The sequence below is a fragment of the Phaseolus vulgaris genome, chromosome 5, assembly GCF_000499845.2.
Source record: "Phaseolus vulgaris cultivar G19833 chromosome 5, P. vulgaris v2.0, whole genome shotgun sequence".
Classification (NCBI taxonomy): Eukaryota; Viridiplantae; Streptophyta; class Magnoliopsida; order Fabales; family Fabaceae; genus Phaseolus; species Phaseolus vulgaris.
The window spans coordinates 35,433,281-35,459,394 of record NC_023755.2 but is presented as its reverse complement, the minus strand read 5'-3'; the positions used below and the strand labels follow the sequence as shown (position 1 = coordinate 35,459,394).

Here is a 26,114-nt window from a genome sequence, read left to right as displayed (position 1 = left end):
TCTTTTCCAAATAATTCCTTAACTATATTTAACTGTATTACAATAAAATTATTAAATAAAAATTAATTTTAGAGATAAAAAGTAACTAACTAAAATTTATATTATTTTATAAACTAAAAAAATCATTTATATCTAATTAATTTTTATTATTAAAAATATTTATAAATTAGTTTCTGAATTGATATTTAATTAGTTATCATTATTAAAAAAATAATAAATTAGTTTCTGAATTCATATCTAATTAGATACTAATATTTTAGCTATTAATTATTTTAAATTTTAAACATTGGTAGTCAAAATCTTGATAGCTAATTAATTATATACAATTTAGAAACTATTTATTAATAATAAAAACGTATCTAAAGTAATTTTTATTATTAAAAAACATTAGCTTCAGAATTGATATATCTATTGGTACCTAATTAGATATCAATTTAAAAATTATTTATTAATAATATAAACATATCTAAAATAATTTCTATTATTAAAAAAAATTAGTTTCTAAATTGATATCTAATTAGTTACTAATATTTTAGCTACTAATTATTTTAGATTTTAAAATTTAATAGTTAAAATCTTGGTAGCTAGTTAGATATCAATTTAAAATCTATTTATTAATAATAAAAACGTATGTAAAGTAATTTCTATTATTAAAAAAAAATTAGTTTTTAAATTAATATCTAATTAACTATCATTATTAAAAAAATTTATAAATTAGTTTCTGAATTGATATCTGATTAACTATCATGTTTAGCTACTAACTAATTTATGTTCTAAAAATTAGTAACTAAAATCTTGGTAGTTAATTAGATATCAATTTCAAAACTATTTATTAGTTTATTAGTCTCTAAAATAATATCTAATTTAGTAAATATAGTAATTAATTATTTTTTATTTTTAAAATTAGTTTATATTTAATGTTGGTTCCTCACACCATTACCCTAAAAGTTCCACTCATTTAATAACATTCTTGATTTTTCTCCAATTAATCATTGAATGAAAATATTTTAGACATGGAATCACCTTTGTTTATCCACTTAACCCTTGATTTAGGTTTTATCAACGCTTAATGTTGTATGACTTAGCACTTTGAGTTCACTAAATAACTCTCTTTTCTCCAACTTCTTCTCATCCTAATGATATCATGTATTTTTAAGTGTAAATGTCCAAACACATCTATGTTCCAAACTTTTAGGTTTTGTTTCAGTCTTTTGAGTTTGCCTCTTAAGAATGTCATACATTCGAACGTTGAATTTGTCTTATCCGCCATTGTTTTTTTTAATGCTTCCCTTGCCTTTACTTTCTCTTCATCCCTGTCATTTCATTAGCTTCGTTGTTTAGATTAGTATCTCCACCATCATTCTTTGGCGACTCCATCGGCGCTTAACTCTTCTTCATTAATCTCTTTCGATTATGTGTTTTTTTTTTCTATTTAAAATTATAAATTATATTTTATTTTCTTTTGTTGTTTGATTAAAATTAGAGATATGTAGTTATGACAGAGATTATAATAAGAAAAAATTTCTACAATTTCAATTAAACTATTTTGTGCCTTATGATTATTATAACTAAAACATTATTTTTTTTCAACCTCAATTATGTGTCTATTTCTTTTTCTATTGCACTATTTGTTACAATTAAAATTCCTATTTTGTTCTTTTTTTTCCTCTTTTCTCATTGTGCAAATTCTTAAATATTTTTTTTGTTCTGGTCATATTTCTCAATTCATATATAAGAAGTAACCAGGATTACTTCAGAATGGAAATGGGTAAAAAGAAATGGACTCGAATAAAAGGTAATAAAAAATGGGATTGTTTCTTCCTTCACCTCCATACCTTCTTCTCTCATCTCCATATATTTTTGAATTTCTAAAAATACCCCTCTATAATATTTTGGATTACGTAATCCAGAAGTCATTTTTCAAATTTATAATTAGCTTCCGGATTATGTAATTCAGAAACCTTTTTTCATATGCATTATTACTTTCCGGATTACATAATCCGAAAGTCTTATTTAACTTCCAGATTATGTAATCCAGAAGTCTTTTTTCAAATGTGTTCCGGATTACATAATCCGGAAACTAGTTTATGGGAATGACAAAAAAGAATAAAAATGTATTTTTATATTGTGTATGGAGGTGGCAGAAGAAGATATGGAGGTGCAGGAAGAAACAGTCAAAAAATGGAACACATAATCCTCGTGAAAAATTGGGCATGTCCATGTTCATAAGTGATGGACCGATCACAGCACTGGTTTAGTCCTTTTTAATGGGCTTTGTACCGTTGTTTTGGGGACTCTTTCTTCCTACACCTCCATACCTTCTTGTGCCACCCCCATACTAAATATGAAAATATCATTTTATCCTTTTTTTTCACTTTCTTGGATTTGAAATAATTAGCCTATTTCGGATTACATAATTCGGAAGTCAATTTCATATTTAGAAAAGACTCCCGGATTATGTAATCTGGAAGCTAATCACAAAAGACTTCCGGATTACATAATCTGGAAACTAATTTTGAATCTAAAAAAAGACTTCCGGATTATGTAATCCAAAATATTAAAAAAGGTATTTTTGGAATAAGAAAAATTTATGGGGGTGACACAAGAAGGTATGGAGGTGCAGGAAGAAGCAGCCTGTTCTGGGTCTTCGGGTAAACTGGGCCCATATAAATTGAAAATGCAAAACTTTATTTTGTTTCAGTTTCACTCAAATATGTTTTTCTTTCTTATAAATTACGGTATTTTAATCATTTTTCACTTTTTACTTCCCCATAATTTTTTATTTTATTTTTACCGATAAATAATTTAGGTCAAAATTTGAACAGTGAAATAAAATGACTTAGATAACTCCTTTTGAAAACAAATAAAATAAAATACCACTAGAATCATAAAATAAAATTGATAATTTATCAAATATTTAAGTTTTTATGTTTATATTCACATATCCATGAAAATAAAACTTCTCAATAATAAAAAAATTAAAAATCTACTTACCTTTTAAACTGCATAATCGAGGAGTTGAAGAAATTAATTATTTTCACTGTAAATTTTTTTTAAAACTCAAACTAAATCACTTATTATCTATAAAACTAAAAAAATAGAAAACAGAAATATGGAAAACTATACTAAATACTTCCGAAAAAATAAAATAAAAAAAACAAAGAAATTCTTAAAAATAATCTAAACAATTATATTAGGAGTTTAAAAAAATAAATAAAAATAAAAAAACTTTCTCTGATAATACATTGTTCTATGTAATTTATTCTTTTTCTAATTTACCTTTATAAAATTTACCTAAATTTAATAATATTCAATGAGAAACTTAATTATAAAGACAACTAGAAGTTAAGTCAAACATACTAACCATGTTTGTCGTAAATATACAACATATATGAACCTATTTGAATTTCAGTTGAAATATTCAAAATCAACTTTTAATCTTTATTTAATAATGTGTCATCATATTTGACATATTTGAGTCTATTATGGAGAGGCTTTTTTGAAGAAAGCACATACTTAACAAAAAAAATCAAGAAATAGAAATCAATTTTAGAAACTAAAAATAATTAGTTATATTGACTATGGTTTCTAAATTAGTTTCTATTATTGTTAAATGGATTCTAAATTGGTATCTAATTAGCAACCAATGTTTTTGCTACCAAATTTAGAATCTAAATAATTGGTAGTTAAAACCTTGAATTAGATACCAATTTAAAAACTATTTAATAATAATATAAACTAATTTAGAAACCAATTTTTTTTTTAAAAATGGTCTTTAATTTAGTTACTATTACAACTAATTATTTTCATCTTTAAAAATTGATTTTTATTGGATGATTTTCTTGAAGTGTGATATTGCGGTCATAAAATTAAGATTAAGCAAAGTAGTTTGAAGTCTTCAAGGAGTATTGGCTATGTAGTATGAGATGATGATGACAAAGTCTTTTTCGTCTGATACAATTTAATTTCCATTTTTTTACTATTTTAAATATTGAATAATATAATAATAGAATACTTGGCTCTAGTACTAGAATTTGGTCTTGGTGTGAAGAGTGAATCTGTTTGTATTAATAAGGATCTCTATAATGCTGAAAATTATGTAAGTTTGGAGTTATGTTATGGTTTAACAAGTTATGTAATTATTTAAAGAATTTGATATATAATTTTTTATAAAGGTTGAAATACTCCTAAATGTCCCTTTAATTTATTTAATTTTTTTTTATAAAAAAAAAAGTTAAGTTTGAATTCAAAATCAATCTTTTGCATCTTTGAAAGTTCCACGCACTAATTTTAGTTGCAAGCCGGCGTTATTTATAGCTCACTCTCGAAGTTGGGTCCAAAATGAAATAAATAAACACATTTATATAAAATATATGAATGAACTAAAAATATTATCATCCATGCATATTATTTTATTCAATGCTAGACACTCCCTACGTGGGCATCACCAACTTTGAAACCTATTTTGTCTTTGTCTCTTTTTTTTTTTTTCTTTTTGTAAATCACTTCTCTTTTCAAAATTATGTCACTATCCAAATCAACCCATCAAGCTGCACTCTAAGCCGCCAACGTTAACAAGTGGCCTCCAACTTCATTTATACCACCTTATGTCACATTCAACCAAATATATTAATAAAAAAAATATTATTTTGACAACGATATAATTTCGAGAAACTCGTTAAGAAATAACATGTATTAAACTTTTTAATATATAAATTTTAGTAGTATTTAATTTCATATAATAATGATTTAAAACTATCTAATATATAGTTTCTATGGAGAGAGGCAAAGATTTCAGGCGTCTAGAATTCGAACACCGTCATATTGTAGTTTTTCAAACGATTACTGCTACATTTGACCACCCAACTCACCATTTAAAATGTTCAAGCATCTAGACTAGTAAAAGAAGGCAAAATGTATGTATCTAACTATATGTATGTATATATATATATATATATATATATATATATAATATAACACTTAACACTGTAATCAAGTTTCATCCACACAAAAAACACATTCATCAAAAAGTGTGGAATGCTCTGTGGCCAACACATATCAGCAAGATTTATATATTATACTAGCTAGAGATAATCGTCATTGGGGACTTTATATTCAATAGAGCCGATTTGTCTTACCAAAGAAAACAAACCCTTTTCTTCTTCTACTTCCTTTTCCTTCTTCAAATATTCCTATACCATTTTTCTTATGCTGTGTATCTGATACAATGACAGAAATTGAAATTCCTCAGTTTTTTGCTTGTCCCATTTCGCTTCAGATCATGAAGGACCCTGTGACAACTGTTACGGGCATAACCTACGACAGAGAAAGCATAGAATACTGGTTGCTCAAAGCTAAAAATTGCACGTGTCCAATCACACAGCAACCATTGCCGCGAAACTCAGAGTTCTTAACCCCAAACCACACGCTTCGGAGGCTAATCCAAGCGTGGTGTTCAGCGAATGAAGCAAACGGTGTTGATCAGATTCCGACACCGAAGTCCCCTCTTAGCAATGCCAACGTTGAGAAGCTCGTGAAGGATCTCGAAGTTCCTCCACGCTTTCAAAACGCAATCGAGAAGTTGCATGACCTTGCAGTAGAGAACGAGAGGAACAGAAGGTGTATGGCTTCAGCGGGTGTAGCAGAAGCTATGGTGCAAGTGATCACAAAGAGTTTCACGCAGGACAAAACGTCGTCGTGCATTGAGGAGGCTCTGAGGATTCTTCGTTTGCTTTGGAGCAGTGCCAATGTGATGGACAGTAACTACATGAAGCGCTTGCTGGGTCAGAACTTTGACTTTCTGAACTCGTTGACTCGGGTTTTGCAGCTTCAAACTAAGAACAACGTTAAGGTAATAAATGAAGCAATGCCTATATTGAAATTGACAATTGAAGCCAAAGATTCAACCCCTTTAGGGAACTTAGGGCTTGAATTCTTCAGAGTGGTTGTGAAGGTGATGAAAAATAGAGAACTCTCTCAGCAAGCTATTAAATCGGCATTGTATGTGCTCATAGAAACGTGTCCTTTGGGGAGGAATAGAACGAAGATAGTTGATGCAGGTGCCGTGGAGGAGCTCGTTGAACTTGCACTTGAAAACCCAGAAAAGAATCTAACAGAACTCGTATTCATCCTTTTGGCGCATCTGTGTTCATGTGCTGATGGGAGAGACCAGTTTCTGCAGCATGCTGCAAGCATTGCTGTGGTTTCCAAAAGGATCCTTAGGGTTTCTCCAACCATCGATGATCGAGCTCTTCATATATTTTCCTTGATTTCAAAGTTCTCAGCGTCTCATGAAGTAGTGCAAGAGATGCTGAGGGTTGGTGCTGTGTCAAAGCTTTGCATGGTGCTACAAGCAGATAGTGCTTCCTATTTGAAAGAAAAGGCAAGAAGTGTACTTAGGTTACACTCCAAAACATGGAATAATTCTCCCTGCATTCAAGTATATTTGTTTACCAGATTCCAAAGGTGATTGATATAATTGAAGCTCCAAATCCTTTTTTGTTCTCAAAAGTATTGCTGGGTTCTTTTCATACCCTTTATTTTTCAGCCTTCATAATCTGTTATAGTTTGTATCAAATCAAGTGTACATATTTTGAATGGATCATTTGTTGTAACCCAGTTTAATTGTGGAAAGATAGATCATTTGTGGAACAAATTTTGAAGGTTATCAAATTCTGGTGATCATTTGTTGGAGATTAATATGGAAGTATTGTTATCTAATCAGTATACTGGGAATCCATATTAGAATTGAACTTTTTCTGTGAAATTTGTTTTGGATTGATCTCAAATGGAATGTTGTATCTAAGTATGGTAGTTGGTCCTTGGATGTATATGTAAAGTTCAGAGTATAAGCCATCTTAATCTGTTCTTTATCTGGGATGCTCTTTATAGCAATTTCTAGTTCATTTATTATACAGTTCAAACTACCCTAATCTCAACTAAGATATGGAATGAAGTCTGGATAACTCATTTTAGAAACTAAGAAAAGCAATGATAAATGACATAATTAATGGGAATCAAAATGGTTCATACTTTTCAATAATTTGTGTTGTGTTAGTAGGTAGCAATTGGATACAGTTGGCAATTTTGTGTTTAAAGAGGGAGTTGATTGATTGGGCGGTTGATGAGCAGCCGGCAAGTATGACAAAAATGGTGGCTAAAGATTAACTTGGGTGGATGAATTGTTTGAAAGACAGAACCAAAATCTCACTTTAATATTTCATCAATGCGGTGGCCTTTTACATGTGCTTTAATTATCTAACCTCTTATTTTGCTGTGGTGCTGGGTGAAATCTGCTATGTTCCTTCTCTTCTACTTTCTTTCTGATAATCACTGTGAGTATGGGTTAAGAAAGGGATCAAATCCAATTGCATAAGGATATAAATTTTGGATTCCAAAAACTAAGTTTGGTTTTATTTAACCGAATTAGCTGACATGAATCAAAAATTGATTCATATTAATATTTGACTAAGAAATAATCCTTGTAGTGGATTTTTTTTTATGAGAATTAAGTGATAGTATTCCTCATTTTTGTAAAATAGATAAATTAAAATGTAAACTTATTTTAGTCAATGCCAATACAATTATTTTTATATTTTCTTAATCGACAATGAATAAATAGAATAAATTAGAGTATTTTAGAGATACTCTAGTAAAAAAAAATCCCACTCATTTTTTCAATATGTGATCCAATAAAAGAAAGTTACATCTTCAATGTACTAAGTATCCACAACTAAAATTGGGTAAACCTTGTATTACTTAAATATGGTCTTACAAAAGTAATAACAGTTATGTCTAGCTATTCATGAGATATTGAAAATATTTTTTGACAACCAATCTTTCCATACACCAGAATACAACTTCTATGAGTGTCTGGATTACTTACATGGCAAGAATATTTTTGTAAAATAGTGATGCATAGTAAAAATATTGTAATTTGGTGTATTGGTTCTCAAATAATCAGTAATCATAGTGCTGAAGAAAAACAAAGATTGTGGATGATCGTGTGTCACCGCTCACTACAAAAATATTAGTATTATTTGCGGATTTTTATCCATGGATTTGAATTTCATAGGAAAATTCAGCATTACCTACGGATATTACCTACGACCAACATTACCTACAGATATTATCTACATATCTGAATCCATAGATAAATTCAGCATTACTTACGAATATTACCTATGACCAACATTATCTACGGATTTTATCCACAGATCTGAATCCGTAGGTAAATTCAGCATTACCTACCAATTTTTACTCACGAATCTCTATTACCTACCAATTATTACGCATCTCTATACAAAATATTAAAAATATTATTATAATATGAATAATTATAAAATCAAAACTAATATCCATAAATAATAATATGTAAGTCAAAACATGAATGAACGTGAACACATACAATAATGAGTTCGCATATAGATCTTATCATATCATGATTCTCACACAAAACATAAAAGTGAGGAAGAAATAGGCACTTACCTTTCCATGAGTGATCCTAATTGAGCAGTTACTTTATCTCTTTTATCCCAATCTATCTCTTGCAATTCCGTTCTTGTCACATACTTTCGTGATGGTTAACAGTGAGACAACTATTATTTGCAGAGACAGAACCTTATAGCCTTTAGTACCCAATCTCCATCAGATGTAGGTTTTTCATTAGATATATCATCAAATATATATTTCTCACATTAACCAATGGGCCTTTATTCTATTATTATTATTAAATCATATTTGGGCCCAAAGCCCAAACTCTAAGTCATGTGAGTCACTTTATAGAAATTAATTTACATAATTTCTTACATTCTCCCACTTGACTCATATATGAGTTATAATACTTTCATGATTGAATAATGACATAAATGCGCATTTAAAAGGCCTTACATAAATTGGTTCTATCATTATTCATAATCAAGAATACAGAAATAATAAGAGTCATGGCGGTTACATGTCATTTGAATCAACACATTTCCTTCCATGTACTACTATATCATTCTTTCTCCTTAATATGACTTTATAGTGAGAAATCCATAATAGATTCAAACATAATGTCATTGTCATCAATAACAACATAATTTGTTTTCCACACCATAATAACATCATTTGCATGCATATACATAAAGTAGAAAACAACATAAATTTCAGAAACTTTATTTATCAATGAGCTCAGAGTGTCAAATAAGCATTAACAACATTCATAATTCACTAGTAGACATAATGCCCATATTTACAACATGACCAGTAAATGTTTTGGGCGGAAACCCTTTTGTTAAAGGGTCAGCAATCATAAGATCAGTGCTAATATGTTCTATTGACACTTTATGTTTCTGAACTTCTTCTTTAACGGCAAAGTATTTCAATTCCATATGTTTAGCACCTTTGGAATACTTGTCGTTTTTTAGAAAAGAAGACTGCTGCGGAGTTATCACAATAAATTTTCAGCGGCTTGGCAATACTGTCAACAATTCCAAGTCCTGAAATAAAATTTCGCAACCAATTAGCCTGAACTGTGGCCTCAAAGCATGCCACATATTCAGCCTCCATAGTGGACGCAGCGATGACTGACTGCTTCGCACTTTTCCATGAAATCGCTCCTCCGGCTAAAAGATACACATAACCAAATGTAGACTTTCGTGTATCCACACAGCCAGCAAAATCTGAATCTGTATATCCAATCACCTCAAGGTGATCAGATCTTTTATAAGTAAGCATGTGATCCTTCGTTCCTTACAAGTATCTTAAAACTTTCTTTGCAGCTTTCCAATGATCCAATCCTGGATTACTCTGGTATCTACCAAGCATACCAACTGCAAAACTAATATCTGGTCATGTACAAGTTTGAGCATACATTAAACTCCCAACAATAGATGCATAAGGTATATTCTCCATCTGTTTCCGTTCCAAGTCATTCTTTGGACATTGCATGAGACTAAATTTGTCTCCTTTTTGTATTGGAACAGGAGATGTCAAACATTTATCCATTCTGAATCTCTCTAAAACTTTATTAATATATGCTTTCTGAGACAAACCTAACAGTCCTTGTGATCTGTCACGGAATATTTCAATTCCTATCACATAGTATGCCTCACCCATATCTTTCATCTCAAAGTTATTAGAGAGAAACTTCTTAGTCTCACTTAATAGACCAAGATCATTAGTTGCAAGCAAGATATCATCAACATACAGAATCAGGAATATAAACTTGTTCCCACTGATCTTCAGGTATATACACCGATCAACGATGTTTTCCTTAAACTCAAAGGACACAATAGTATCATTGAACTTAAGATACCATTGCCTAGAAGCCTGTTTAAGCCCGTATATTGATTTCTTAAGTTTACACACCATGTGTTCCTTTCCTTCTTCAATGAACCCCACTGGTTGGTCCATATAAACATCCTCTTCTAAATCCCCATTCAGAAAAGCAGTTTTGACATCCATCTGATGCAACTCAAGATCATAATGAGCTACTAATGCCATGATAATTCTAAAGGAATCTTTCTTAGAAACAGGTGAAAATGTTTCTTTATAATCAATACCATCATTTTTTAGTAAAACCTTTGGCAACAAGTCGGGCCTTGTAACGTTCGATATTGCCATGAGAGTCACGTTTAGTCTTAAAGACCCATTTACACCCGACTCTCTTGCATCCTTCTGGCAATTCTATAAGGTCCCATACATCATTCTGTGCCATTGATTTAAGCTCATCTTTCATGGCATCTAACCACTTATCAGAATTATCATCATTGACGGCGTCTGAAAATGAAACTGGATCATTATCAATACTTAAGTCATTTTCTGACTCTTGTAGATAAACCACATAATCATTCGAAACAGCAGACTTTCTTTCTCTTTGAGATCTTCTTAATACTATTTCTTGTGGTTGTTCTGCTACAGGTTCATTGTTTTCTTCATGATCATTAATTTGTTGTTCTTCTTCATCGTTGAGTGACTCAACTACATTAGGAACAACAATACTTGAAGTAAAGGTACTAGTTAAAGGAACTTGTACTCTAACTTCCTTAATCTCCACATTTTGTGAAGTATTACTCCCACTGGTTTCACCATTTTCAATGAACCGTGCATTTTCAGATTCAACAATTCTTGTGTTATGGGCAGGACAGTAAAACATATACCCTTTTGACTTTGCTGGATAACCAATGAAATATCCACTGATTGTTCTTGCATCCAATTTCTTCTCTTGCGGATTGTATTTTCTGACTTCTGCCTGACATCCCCAAACATGCAAGTGTCTCAAAATGGGTTTCCTTCCTGTCCATAATTCAAAAGGTGTCTTTTGAACTGCCTTACTAGGAACCCTCTTCAACAGATACATGGCAGTTTTTAAAGCATACATCCACAATGAAACAGGTATAGTTGACTTACTTAACATTCTCCTGACCATATCCATTAAGGTTCGATTACGCCTTTCTGAAACACCATTTGTTGTGGTGTACTTGACATTGTGTATTGAGCACAAATACCACGTCTCTCAAGGAACTTAGCAAACAGACCAGGATGTTGTCCTCTTTCATCATACTTTCCATAATATTCACCACCTCTATCTGACCTGAAAAATTCCACCTTTCTGTCTAATTGCCTTTCCACTTCATTTATATAAACTTCCAAGGCATTCACCGCTTGCATAACGTGAAAAAAATCATCAATAAAGGTGATAAAATACCTTTCTTTATTGAAAGAACTTGCATCAAAAGGTCCACATGTGTGTATAATTTCAAGAAGCTGAGTACTTCTTGTAGCTCCCTTCTTTGTGTGTTTTGTTTGTTTGCCTTTAATACAATCCACACATACATTCAGATCAATAAAATCCAAACTTGGAAGTATTTCATACTTTACCAATCTCTCCATTCTTTCCTTGGAAATATGTCCCAAACGTTTGTGCCACAAGAAAGCAGAACATTCATTCACCAAACTTCGTTTAGTGCCAACATTATGATGCGAGGTCATAAGAGTTTCAGCATATAGTTTATCGAGATTCAATCTATATAATCCATCATAAAGAGTACTAGATCCAATAGACTTAAGTCTTGCCGCAATATTAGTCATTTCAATGACATATTCGTGCATAGTACGAGAACCATCAAATTCCATGGTGGTTAATATACTCATTAATGTCCCAACAAGAGACTTATTAGTAGTTTGGGAGCGCTCTTCCACAAATTTCATAAATTCTTTTGCACCATTAGTTTTGGGAAGAGCAGACTTAATATTACTTGCTATGCTCATTCGCATAAAGATACAGGAACAATACTTGATCACACATGCTTAACATTAATACTTTGAGTCATAAACTAAACATACTATACAGATTCAGAAAACATTATATGTATACTAATGTTCTCCTTTGGGAGATCCATTAATACACAAAACATAATGATGCTAATAGTATTAACTTTATTTGGTAAGATATATGCATTAACTAGAAACACTTGTTATCTTTGGATATACAAGCAAAAACTAATAACACATACTCACTACCAACAATCATATCCATTAATTATAAGGACAACTAATCAACCTTTGGATGATCCATAATGCCCTATAATAATGAATTTCCATTTACCCATATACTTCATAATTTAGCATTCATTCTATAGGTAATTGGAATAAAATTTATCAGTAATCTGGAATTAAATAAAACTTAAAGATTTGATTACTTTGGTGATTAACAAATCTATCATACAAATAATTCCAGAAATTATATCATTAATTGAAATAAAATTCATCCATAATTTGGAATTAAATAAAACTTAAAGATTTGATCACTTTGGTGATTACAAATCTATCATACAAATAATTTCATAAATAATATCATTATATGAAATAAAATTTCATCCATAATTTAGAATTAAATAAAACTTAAAGATTTGATCACTTTGGTGATTACAAATCCATCATACAAGTAATTCCAAAATTTCAATTTAAAATTAAATACCTAAAGCGAAAATATAATTTTTCATTCCTCACTTTCAATCAATTAATTAAACTTTAATTTAAATGCAAATTAAATTACATTATGACATAATAAAATTTCATTAAAACTTTAATTAAACTTTAATTTAATGCAAATAAAATTACATTAAAATATAATAAAATTTCATTAAAACTTTAATTAAACTTTAATTTAATGAACATAATCATTAAAACTTTAATTTAATGCAAATTAAATTACATTAAAAAAAATAATAATAAAAAATAATACATAAACAGAAAAATTAATTTTCCGCTACTCACTTTTAATTAATTAATTAAACTTTAATTTAAATGTAAATTGCATTACATTATAACATAATAAAATTTTAATTAAAACTTTAATGAAACATTAATCAAAATAAAATAAATAATAAAAAAAAAAAAGAAACATGACGTTAGGTGCAGAGAATTACTCTCACTATTTTATTTATTTATATATATTGTTTCATTATTTTATATTATAATACAATTATCATTATTTTATATTATAATACAAATATCATTATTTTATATTATAATACAAATATCATTATTTTATATTATAATATAATTCTCCATTCACTTTATCATGAAACCCTAGAAAAAAACACAACCACCATTTTTCACCTTATCATCAAAGGGTGTCAACCATAACTAAATGTGCCACGGGAAAAGATGACTGCAGTTTCATCTTTCTTCAATTGAATTAAAAAATGACATAAAGAGGCACACTCCATAAACCCCTAATTTTAAAATTAAGGGTTTTTCAATTGGGATTAATTAAAATTAGGGCTCTTTAATTTTGATGGTTTAAGACAATTAGGGAACTATCATAGAGGAATGAAAACCTTAATTTATAAACCCTAATTTTAAATTAGGGTTCTTAAATTGGAAATAATTTTTAAAATTAGGGTTCTTAAATTGGGAATAATTTTTAAAATTAGGAATAATTTTTAAAATTAGGGTTCTTCAAATTTTGGAAAAACATTAATGGAGAATCACAAAAAATGAGCAACAAGGCTCTGACACCACATGTAAGTCAAAACATGAATGAACGTGAACACATACAATAATGAGTTCACATATAGATTTCTCCTTTCCATGAGTGAGGAAGAAATAGGCACTTACATTTCCATGAGTGATCGTAATTGAGCAGTTACTTTATCTCCTTTATCCCAATCTATCTCTTGCAATTCCGTTCTTGTCACACCACACACTTTCCTAATTGAGCAGTCACACCACACACTTTCGTGAGACAACTATTATTTGCAGAGACAGAACCTTATAGCCTTTAGTACCCAATCTCCATTAGATGTAGATTTTTCATTAGGTATATCATCAGATATATATTTCTCACATTAACACCAATGGACCTTTATTCTATTATTATTATTAAATCATATTAGTCCAAACTCTAAGTCATGTGAGTCACTTTATAGAAATTAATTTAAATAATTTCTTACATAATAATCATAAGTAATAAGTATACGTATTATTAATATTATATATTTAATAATATTAATAATATTTAATAACATTAATAATATTTAATAATATTAATAATATTTATTAATATTAATAATATTAATAATATTTAATAATATTAATAATATTAATAATATTTAATAATATTAATAATATTAATAATATTAATAATATTAATAATATTAATAATATTAATAATATTTAATAATATTAATAATATTTAATAATATTAATAATATTTAATAATATTAATAATATTTAATAATATTAATAATATTTAATAATATTAATAATATTTAATAATATTAATAATATTAATAATATTAATAATATTTAATAATATTAATAATATAATAATATTTAATAATATTTAATAATATTAATAATATTAATAATATTAATAATATTTAATAATATTAATAATATTTAATAATATTAATAATATTTAATAATATTAATAATATTTAATAATATTAATAATATTTAATCATATTAATAATATTTAATAATATTAATAATATTTAATAATATTAATAATATTTAATAATATTAATAATATTTAATAATATTAATAATATTTAATAATATTAATAATACTTAATAATTTTAATAATATTTATAATATTTAATAATATTTATAATATTTATAATATTTAATAATACTTATAATATTTATTAATACATATAATATTTAATAATATTAAATATATGAATAATGTTAATAACTTTTATATTATTAATTATATTAATATTATAATCTTATTAATAAATATAATAATAATCATATGAAAAAAAAATTAAGTTTAAACATTCCGACTCTTATCCATGACAAATGAAAGTTCATGTGACAATTGAAAGGTTTTCTTTTTGCAGTATAAATAACAATTTAATTTATAAATAAAAATAATTAATCATTATATTAATTAAATATTAATTTAGGAATTAAAATATGTAAATTTATTTTTATTATTAATAAAAAAATAATAGATGAGTTGAACAAGGATAATATATAGTTGAATCATGATAAGTAGTCAATGAATTGATATGTGAATCAATTTGAATGGCTCTTATTCGACGGCATTTCTGAGGCTGTGGTTCTTAGACTATTCATAACACACTCAAACTTTCTTCTTCTTTTTTGACTTCACCAGGTCTTATCTCATTTGCATGTAGCACTTGCATCAAATATTTTGAACCACTATTTCCTTTATTAATTAATTAATGGGTTATATACAAAAGATAAATTTCCATTATTTTATGTTTCCTTATTAAATATAAATTATCATTGCAAGGCTGAAAATTAATTAAATAGTTCTTCCGTTAATTATTTATTTTATTTTATATTTTCTTAATTTAGTTACTATGAATGTTTGCAACAAACCCGTTATATTATTGAGTTTGATTGCCAAATAGTAAAAAAAAATAGTAAACTTGATTCAATCCAACTTAATTATGATATAATTATTTTATATTTTAAAAATAATTTCTCAGAGAAAAAATATTAAAAACTAATAAAATTAAAAGGACTATATATACAAATTAACTAATACATAAACTAATTTTAATTTTATAGTAAAATTATTTTTATTTTCTCTCTAAAAGGTCCTTTTTAGAATGAACTCTAAATTTGATTAACTAAAATCAAAGATTCGATTAAACTAAACCTGAGCCAGATCATTTAAACCTCTAATTTTCACTAGAAAATACGAGTTAAAGTCAAGTTTGCTAAATGATGATGTCCCTTTCCTTACCACACTTAAGTTTTTTCTATAGATATATATAATAAGTAATGTTTGATTCAATTTTTTTATCTTTGAAAATTAAAAAGCTAGATAAAACAAAATGTACTGTTGAAAACATTTTTTAAAAAGGTAGCATTTTTATTTTTTCAAATTTGTCAAAATCAACAATAACTAATTAACTATATTATCACATAAATAGCAAATATTACTTCATTAATTATTGAAATTATCTCGATTTCATTAAACGAATCTCTTATTTGGTTTATTTTAAGAATTGTGATTTTTTTTCTATAGGCAACATTTTGTTTTTTAAAATAATTTCATTGATTATGTTTTCTTTCAATTTTTAATAATTATTATTTTCAATTACTTACTAATATTTTTAAATATTAATGAATAACTTCACTATAAAAAAATCATGAAATAGAAACTAATTTTTAGAGACCAAAATAATTAGTTACAATAGTAACTAAATTAGAGATCATTTTAGAAATTAAAAGAAAAATTGGTTTCTAAATTAGTTTCTATTATTGTTAAATAGTTTCTAAATTGGTATATAATTAGCAACCAAAGGTTTTAGAGACCAAATTTAAAAACTAAATAATTGGTAGTTAAAACTTGGTTGCTAATTAGATACCAAGAAACTAATTTAGAAACCATTTTTTTTAGTTTCTAAAATGGTCAGTTACTATTACAACTAATTATTTTGGTCTCTAAAAATTGGTTTTTATTTCATCGTAGGACTTGTTTTTATTTCCTAACCTAATTTTTTAATAAAAAGTATTAATATTTTTAAAATTACACTTAAAAAACAATTTTGATATTATACTTAAAAAAATAACTTAACAACATTGATTTTCAATTAAACTTTTCACTCAAATTCATCGTTTTTACATTAAACAAAACCATTTCATTTATTTATTTATTTTCTTTTCAAATTACTTCAAACCAATCATAATACATAGAGCTAGTTCCACTCAATTTTAAAGACTCAGTCCAATTATATTTTTGTAAATTATGTTTTATTCATTATAAGTATAAATGAATCTACCTAACTCCACTACACAAAAATAATTTATATTTTATCATATAAATATTATGTATGTATAGTAATATTTTTCAATTTATAATTATTAAGAAATATTTGTTTTAAGGTAGTTTGTTTGATAAATGATTATTTTTAAAATTGCTCAACGTATTATATTGAGTTTGGCTGTTAAAAAGATAACTCGACTCATATAAACTCAATTGCCTATGGAAATATTTTTGAAATAATTTTTAGGAGAAGAAAATATGAAGAAATAATAAAAATGATTTATGGATTAACATTGGTTGACGTACAAATTAGTTTTAACTTATAGTTTCATTTTTTTTTTCTTCTAAAATCTCTTTTAGAATAAACTCAAAATTAAATTAAATTAAATTAAACTAAATTAAAAATTAGATTAAACAGATCATTTTCACTGGAAAGTACTACTTAAAGTCAAGTTTGGAATAAATGGAAGTAATTGAACCTTTACTCTTCTTAGTCAATGTTTGGTTGCAGAATTCAAACCATGGATGATCTCTTCCATCTTCCATATTAAGAAATTGTTAAATTTTCATTTTTTTTATATCATTTATATATATATATATATATATATATAATAAGTAATGTTTGATTCAAAAATTGTTATCTTTAAAAGTGACAAGTTAGATAATAAGAATTGTACTTTTGAAAGCCTTTTTCAAAAAGTTAAGCATTTTTACTTCATCAAATTTTTTCAAAACAAAAAATAATTATTAACTAGATTATCACATAAATCAAAATCAATTACTCCACTAAATGAATGCCTTTATTATTATATTTGTTTAAATATATTTACAGGTTACAAGATGAAATCACCCCATGGATCAAGCCACTAACAACATTAACAAAAAAAAGTCACTTCATATCCTGACTTTTTATTTTATTTTAATCTCATCTTAAAGATAAGTCACTTGCTAAAACTATTACATTTTAAAAAGTGAAATATAAGAATAGATTTATTCCAATAATAATTTTGAAATAATTACTCTTCATCTTCTTCATATTTTTATTTTAATCCAAAATTTTAAATAAAAAATAATAATTAATTTGTGATAGCTAGATTAAGAAAAATAAAATATGAAAATAAAGAGTATTTATTCTAGAATTACTTTTAGATCTAGTTATTTGAAGATATTTATATTTTCGTGATTTACTTTTCCATAATTTAATTAGTTTATCGAATAAAATATCATTCACTATTAGATCAGAATAAATAAAGAATGAAAACGAAGAACAAGAATTTGAAAGTTATCCTAGTAATAATTTTATCTAATGCTTCTCTTTTATATCTCGAGGCGGCGGTTAGTTTGAATGGGTCAATGTCTGGGCCCAACTAATGCAAACTACTTTTCCGTGTCCGACCCAGTGGTTGACTAAGATGGGGCCCAATATACCTACCATTGAAGTTCGGCTTCTTCTTCCTGCACCCTACATTTTTCTTCCTACACCCCCACAATTTTTAAAATCCTGAAACTGGCCTTGACCTTTTATTTGGAAAAGGGAACTGCGGTGGAGTGTGCTACGGATTCATCAATCCAGAAGTGAATATTTTTTTTGGATGAGGAGGTGTTCTGGAAGCAAATTGTTAATAGATTGTTGATTTCTAGATTGTTGAATCTAGAAACCTAATTTTTGTTACGGATTGATGGATCCAGAAGATTTACAAATTCTCCAATCCAGAATATTTATGCATTTCAAATCCAGAATGTGAAAAACCAAATGCAGATTCCTGATTCTGTAAAATTATCAAACTGCATTGTTTGGAATACTAAATATAAACTGTGGAAACGATAATCCAAAACACTATCGACCACCACCAAAATAAACACCTTCTTATGTTAAGAAATGGAGTAGTGCAGCCATTATTCAAAGAGAAATGGAATCCGTGTGTACAATCTGTGGGCAAACGAAGAAGAAAGAGTAGTGTGGGTCTTAAGTTCATTTTGAGGTTTTTAAAATATAATAGGATTATTTTTGTCTTTACAAAATATTATGGGGTGCAGGAAGGAAAAAGTAGGAGTGTAGGAAGAAATAGCCTTAAAATTTTGAGCTTTATTCAAATCTTCGTATCCTACATGATGGACTTCTAGGCTTTTCCTTCCTGCAACATATATTATTTTGGGGCAGTTTCTTCCTGCACCCCCACTTTTTTCTTCCTACACCCCCACACTCTTATGCAAAAATAAAATTACCTTTATTAATTTTTAAAATTCCAAAATTACCCTTAACCTAATAAAACCCTAAAAACTGGAAATGGGTTTCGTTTGTGCGTACAGGCACGTCGTCTTCCTTGCATTGTTGATAGGAGCGGCGCAACACTTTCAAAGGTCATTCTCCTTCCAAATCTCACACATCTCTCTTGTGATTTAGAGTGTTGTTCATAAAGGTAAGCAAAGTTTCATGTGTTTCGGATTTTCACATCCATTTTTGTCATGGATTATTGTTTCCATAAACCTTTTTTCACATTCCGAATCACAGAATCCGGTAGAATTTCGAATTTGTGGATCCGGTAGTGTTCCAAATTTGTTGATCCGGTAGTGTTCTGGATTTGTTGATCCGGTAGTATTCCAGATTTGTGGATCCGGTAGTGTTTATACTTTATGATTTATGTAGCAAAAGCTTTAATTCGTAGATGGTTATTGAAGTAGGAAAACCATTAGACCTCTGTCTCCTATTTCTCTATTATTTTTGCTTCGTTTAAATTGCATAGGCAAAAAGTTACACTTCCGAAACATCCCTTATCTGAAAAACACAATGTAATTAATTCCGGATTCATGAATCCAGAATATATTACCGGATCCATAAATCTGGGACAGTACCGGATCCACAAATTCCAAATTCTACCGGATTCTGTAATTCGGAATGTGAAAAAAGGTTTACGGAAACAAGAATCCATGACAAAAACGGATGTGAAAATCCGAAACACATGAAACTTTGCTTACCTTTATGAACAACACTTTAAATCACAAGAGAGATGTGTGAGATTTGGAAGGAGAATGACCTTTGAAAGTGTTGCATCACTGCCATCAACAATCTAATGAAGACGACGCTGCCTGCACATAAAACGGCACCCATTTCCAGTTTTTAGGGTTTTATTAGGTTAGGGGTAATTTTGGGATTTTAAAAATTAATAAGGGTAAATTTTGTCTTTGTATAAGAGTGTGGGGTGCAGGAAGAAAAAAGTGGGGGTGGAGGAAGCAATTGCCTTATTTTGGTACCTATACTATACAAAAACATTTAAATACCTAAAATATCCTTGCAATTTTGATTTGAAAGAGAACTGAGTGCATAACTTGATTTTTGGCAGTGGTTGATTTCATGGAAAGTGGAGGTAGGGATGAACTCCGACAAGGTGCATCAGAGATCGTGTAATTGGAAGGTAATTGAAGTAAAAATGGATGATTGAATATGAATTTTGGATGAAAATGACGAAAATAATGGCTTTTGAAAATTGACTTTTGAAAAGACCTTTCGAAATATTCAATCCAGAAGTATTTTTATGTATAGTTTGTGTTTTGACATTATGGAATAGATGAAATTTGCATAACGGAAAGTGCATTCAAAAAGAGGAAAAATGGAGAAAGTTCTATTCTGAAAAATCCATTCTGGAAGAGGAATATTGGCTTATGGGGGAGTTTTCAGACGTGAAACAAGACAACCCTAACAATTTTTAAAAAATTAATGAGGCTATTTCAGTCATTTCATCGTTGTGATATAATGCAGGTTCAAAATTGAATGATTGCCAGAAGCAAAAGCTGACTTCTATTATGTTATATATTCAATTTATATTTCACTTAGAGCATATACTTGGTAAAAAAATATTGAATTTCTATTAAAATTTATTTATCATTATTTTGAACTTTCCATGTCACCAGAAAAGAAAGAAAAAAATCAGTATTTTCCCTTACATTTGATACTATTCCAGAAGGGGTTTTGAAACAATTGGGAGAGTCATTAGCAAAAATAATCACCAATAAAAAATATGTAAGACTTCTTAGGAAACCAAATTGCAGAAAAAATGAACAAGATCCTTATAAGAACATTTCTAGGCTCAAGTTAATTATGGATAATAGATGCATATTCACCTTTGGAAGTGACATTGGTATGTAGTAATTAACAAATATATAATATAATATATCACCCAACCCAACCTTTAGGCAACGAAATATGAAATCTATAACTGTCAGCAACTTATGGTTAATTATTATATCAGCATTACATTGAGATAATTTATAAATGGTTTTTTTCTGTTCATATAAAAAAATATTTATTAGATCAAGTCAACTTAAATGATTTTGGAACATAAGACATTAATCTCCAACTTTCAATCAAGGAATACCCATGTGAAAAAAAGAAGTTATAGTTAACTAATACTACTGTTTAGATGAGTACAATGTTGAACAAAAATTTATCTAAGGATTTTCCCCTCCATAATAACTACGTGATTCATTTGTATAATTCCAAAACCTCTGGCACCAGACAGTTTCATGAGATGCATGTACACAAAAATTTGAAAAGCTTAGAAAGCATGACCAAATTAGATCAAGGAAAGGAAGACAACAAAGGCACAGGAATACATGGAGAATTCTTCCAAACTGAGGAATGCAATTTGAGTATCTCCTTGGCCCTCTCTCTAGTCTTGAAACCGCAATTCACTTGAAGCACCAAACACAACTTGGACACAGCACCAACCTGCAACATTTCATGAAGCACTCTGGCATTGGCGGAATACCTACAAATGGAGGCAAAAATTCTAACCCCTCTATCACTTGCCACGAGAGAGACCCTTAGAATTTTCTTGGACACAATGGCCAATCCTGCAGCATGGTTCAACAACTCTGCACGCCCTTCTGCACACCCACAAAGTTGATCCAAAGCTATTAAAATGAGTTCACATGTTCTTCTTTCAGAGGTACAAAGAAGTAGCTCAATGAGGACCGAAACTGCACCACCCTCAACCCCTTTGATCCTGTTTCTGCCCCACGGAAAGAGCTCCACAATCAGCTTCAATGCAGCCTTTGAAGCCTGTTGTGAAATCTGATCACGCAGCACGCGCAAGATTTCCACAAACAGCACTGTTTTGACACTGATCAGTTGGATAGGATCAGCAACCTCCAATGCTGATCTAAGCAGCATGGTTGCATAAGCTCTAGATTGGTAGTTTCCAAGCCTCAACACGTGGAACAATGACTCAATAAACTGAAACCCCTCGTTATATATGAGAGCTTTAAGCTGAGCCTCGGAAGGGTTAAGGTGGAATAAGACTTCGATGGCTGCTTCACAGAGAAGAACAGTTGAGTTTTCTTCTGTCTTGTGCTTCATGGTTGAGGCTAAGAATTCAACAACTCCTGCAGACTCCAAACAGGTCTTGTTCCTTTGACCCTCAAAGGCAATGGATCGAAGCCTTGTGAGACATTTGAGTTGCTTCTCTGGGAACCTCTTTGCTTCTGCGAGGAGTTTCACAATCTGAGTTCTGTCAATGGGTGACTTTGGAGTTGGAATGCGCTCAACTCCAAGTGAGGCATTGAGGGTGCACCAAGATTGGATCAGCCTGCGTAGAGTGTGGTTTGGGGTGAGATCATGGTCTAGTAGGCTCTGCTTGGTAACGGGGCATGTGTTGTTCTTGCATGAAAACAACCATTTCTCTATGTTCTCCCTATCATAAGTGATTCCTGTGCAAACAGTGACAGGGTCTCTCATGAGTTGGAGGGAAATGGGGCAGAGAAAATGAGCAGGAATTTCAACTTCATCCATGTTGAAAGGCTGGAAATGGAATGTCCTAAACTAAGAAAAAGCAAAAGTTGGGTTTGATGATTTGGTTATGTGAGAAGAAGGATGAGATATAGAAATGTGAAGAGTGTGTAGAGAATTGAATGGGGATAAGAAGTCAAATTTGTGAATTGGTGAGAAGAAGTAGCTGCTTCTGGTTGTGGCACATTTAGTTGTGTCATGAAATTTGTGGTAGAGGAAGATGCGAATTTTAATTGATGTTGTTATAAACGATAAAGTCAACACACGGAAATAGAGAGAGATGAGGAGGGTGAGTTAATAAAGGGTCTTTTCCAATGTTTGGGAAGGAGAAAAGGTGTTATATAATATTGGTAGAGACTTCTATTAGCTTCGATATGTGGGTGATATATAAATGATGAAGTGTATAGTAATTGTTATAAGGTGTTGAGGGAGTTAACGTCGGTGTAGGAAATTGCAATGCTAAGGAAAAAAAGCCTTTTATGGAGGCTTTTGACTTCCACTTATGTAATAAAATAGTATTGTTATTTAGGTACATTAGTTAACATCTCTGAGGATACCTTAATGTTTGCATGGTTGTTGCCGACAACTTCTGATCAGGCTCATGCATTTTGCCATGATTGGATCCTTTCTCACGCTTTTCTCGGCTGCATCCATTAATGCATTTTTCATTGTTTCCTCATAAACGTGTTGGGAGCTGGGATTCTGGGAATTGCTTTAGCTAAGGGCTAAGTAATGACTATTCTTACTTTTCTTGTTACGAGTACTATTAATTTCGTCCACCCTCTTTTACCCTTACTTTATACATCTCCTCAATTTCTTAAATTCATACACTATTCTCTTGCTATTAGAATTAGTTTGATGGAGAGAAATTAAGAATAACTCAGTTTTATAGAAGTTTACTTCCTAATAGTATAAGAGTAATTTAGAACATATTATACTAAACTACTATTGTTATTAAATTACTTATATATATATAATCACATGTGTAATGTATAAGTTGTAGAATCTCACTACGAGGAAATGTATTAAAAATTCTATTAATTATAAATATTTCATAGTATATAATATATATATATATATAGTATATAATATATAAGAAGGTACAAAAAAAAATTATTATAAAAAAATTTAGTATTTTTATGTTAGACTTTTAAGTTTAGGTAATGTTAAAATATGTGTAAAGATATGATTAACGAATTCAGAATTTTTTTTTATTAGAAATCAATAATGTAAAGAGATGTTAACACTAGAGTATTTAAATATAATTGATTGCAAAATGCGTAATCAAATATGAATTTGTCGAAAATATTGTGGTTTGTAAAAATGGCAAAACAGTTATTATCCATACTCTATTAAGGTAGTATTTGAAAGAGGCTATAGTAACTTGTTGAAACTTATGAAATTGTTTGACTCTAATAGGTTTTTTTGTTTAATTTATTTTTAATAAGTTTTTGTGTGTGTGTGTGTAACACACTTGTTTTTTCGTAGGCAAATATGCAGTAAAATTTTATGAAATAAAAAGTTTAGTTGTACATGTTGAATGTGCAAAAGATCATACTGTGATCACTTTTTTTTATATAGTTATTTTCTGTCTTGTATGGATGCTAATCTTTGACTGTATTTGGAGTCATTCAATGCCGTGGATTTAATAAAACCAGATGATAAAGGTTGGGGCATGCAAATTGTAAAAGGAATATCATGTTTGAAAAGTAGTAAAATAAATAACCAAATTTCTGTTAAAGTGTTAGTGTTATTTAGAGTTTAGGTTTAAAATACACTGAATTTGATATATTAAAAAAAATTAAACTCGTCAACAGGGTTATAACGCCTCAACATATTTTAATACAGTTGTCGCTCGCATTGATAGAACTGTATGAACTTTTTCTTACATTTCGACCAAAAAAAATTGCCATCAATCTTTTCGAAAAAGGTAAAGATTAAAGAAACATAATTTGGAAAACAAGTTTATGTTATAGAAGTCAATTTTGAAGATCTGATCTAGAAATCCATGTGCTAAAAATTATGATTATCGTCATTCACATGGCATTGGAAACTTCCCAACATTGTTGGACCCCTAACATTTCAAAGATGATTACCAGTTTCAGTTCATAAGATGGGTTTATACCCACTTATTTATATATAAGTATATATTATATATATGATAACACTTATCATAATCATTTTAAACACTCCGTGTTCTGTCACAGTTTTGTCCGAAAAAGATGAAAAGACACATCAGTGGATTAAGGGAGGAGGGAGTATATAAACTGTCATTGGCCTCGACTTCTGAGCGACGTGGGACTATATTAGCATACGGAAACAAGCCCCCAGTCGAGGTCTAAAGGGAGTGGATTCTCCCTAAATGAGGGACTAAGGAGCCTTTTCAGGCTCCACGATGGGCGTCAATGTTTCGACCTCAAGTCCGTTGGACAGCATCGTTAAGGTCAATCATCGCATCCAAGGTATTATCCGCTTTGGAGGTCGGTGCTCCGTCATGATTTTGTCCTAAAAAGACGTCTCGGTGGATTGAGGGAGGAGAAGTATATAAACTATTATTAACCTCGACTCGTGAGCGATGTAAGACTATATTGACATACAGAAACAATTATATAGAAAAAAAAAATATATTCCCTAAGCAAATAAAAATTGAAGTGAATGAAATCTGAAATATTAAATGTGTGTAACTAGTGGAAATTGGGTGAAGCAAGGTGAAGACAATGAATGGAGACTTAAAAAATAAAGAGAGTTTCTTAGTTGTGTGTAGTTTGTGTTTAGGTGATTTTATTTGAGAGATACATTAAATTGTGTGGAAATTAAAAGAGGGAATGGTCAAAGAGAGCTGCGATTAGGCTAAGATATATGGGTATGAGCTAACAAGGAATTATATATTCCAGTGCTGCTGAATTCGCTGTGAGCTGTGTACCTCGTGATCCTAATCACCACAACTTCATTCTTTTATTATTTTATACCAACCTAACAATTCAATACGCGGATTAATTGGAATTTTTTTCTTTCTAGGAAGAGATGCTCAAAAGATTTTGACATCAACGAATTAATTTATATAAAACAATATATAGTTTTTAATATAA

At 29.2% G+C, this 26,114-nt stretch overlaps 2 protein-coding genes across 2 annotated transcripts; one reads left to right on the top strand and one right to left on the bottom strand.

Moving 5' to 3' along the window:
- The first annotated feature begins 5,000 nt into the window (after positions 1 to 5,000).
- LOC137835595 (E3 ubiquitin-protein ligase PUB23-like) lies at positions 5,001 to 6,655 on the top strand. The gene has a single exon (XM_068644179.1). The coding sequence runs from the start codon at positions 5,228 to 5,230 to the stop codon at positions 6,467 to 6,469; it is 1,242 nt and encodes a 413-aa protein (XP_068500280.1). The 5' UTR covers positions 5,001 to 5,227; the 3' UTR covers positions 6,470 to 6,655.
- A 14,963-nt stretch (positions 6,656 to 21,618) lies between these two features.
- On the bottom strand, positions 21,619 to 23,845 carry LOC137835593 (E3 ubiquitin-protein ligase PUB23-like). The gene has a single exon (XM_068644177.1). It carries the CDS (start codon positions 23,026 to 23,028, stop codon positions 21,817 to 21,819), a length of 1,212 nt encoding a protein of 403 aa, XP_068500278.1. The 5' UTR covers positions 23,029 to 23,845; the 3' UTR covers positions 21,619 to 21,816.
- Between the last annotated feature and the right edge of the window lie 2,269 nt (positions 23,846 to 26,114).

Bases quoted from the DNA above. Each gene is read 5' to 3' on its own strand.
- LOC137835593 (XM_068644177.1), bottom strand. From the start codon at position 23,028: ATGGATGAAGTTGAAATTCCTGCTCATTTTCTCTGCCCCATTTCCCTC.
- LOC137835595 (XM_068644179.1), top strand. From the start codon at position 5,228: ATGACAGAAATTGAAATTCCTCAGTTTTTTGCTTGTCCCATTTCGCTT.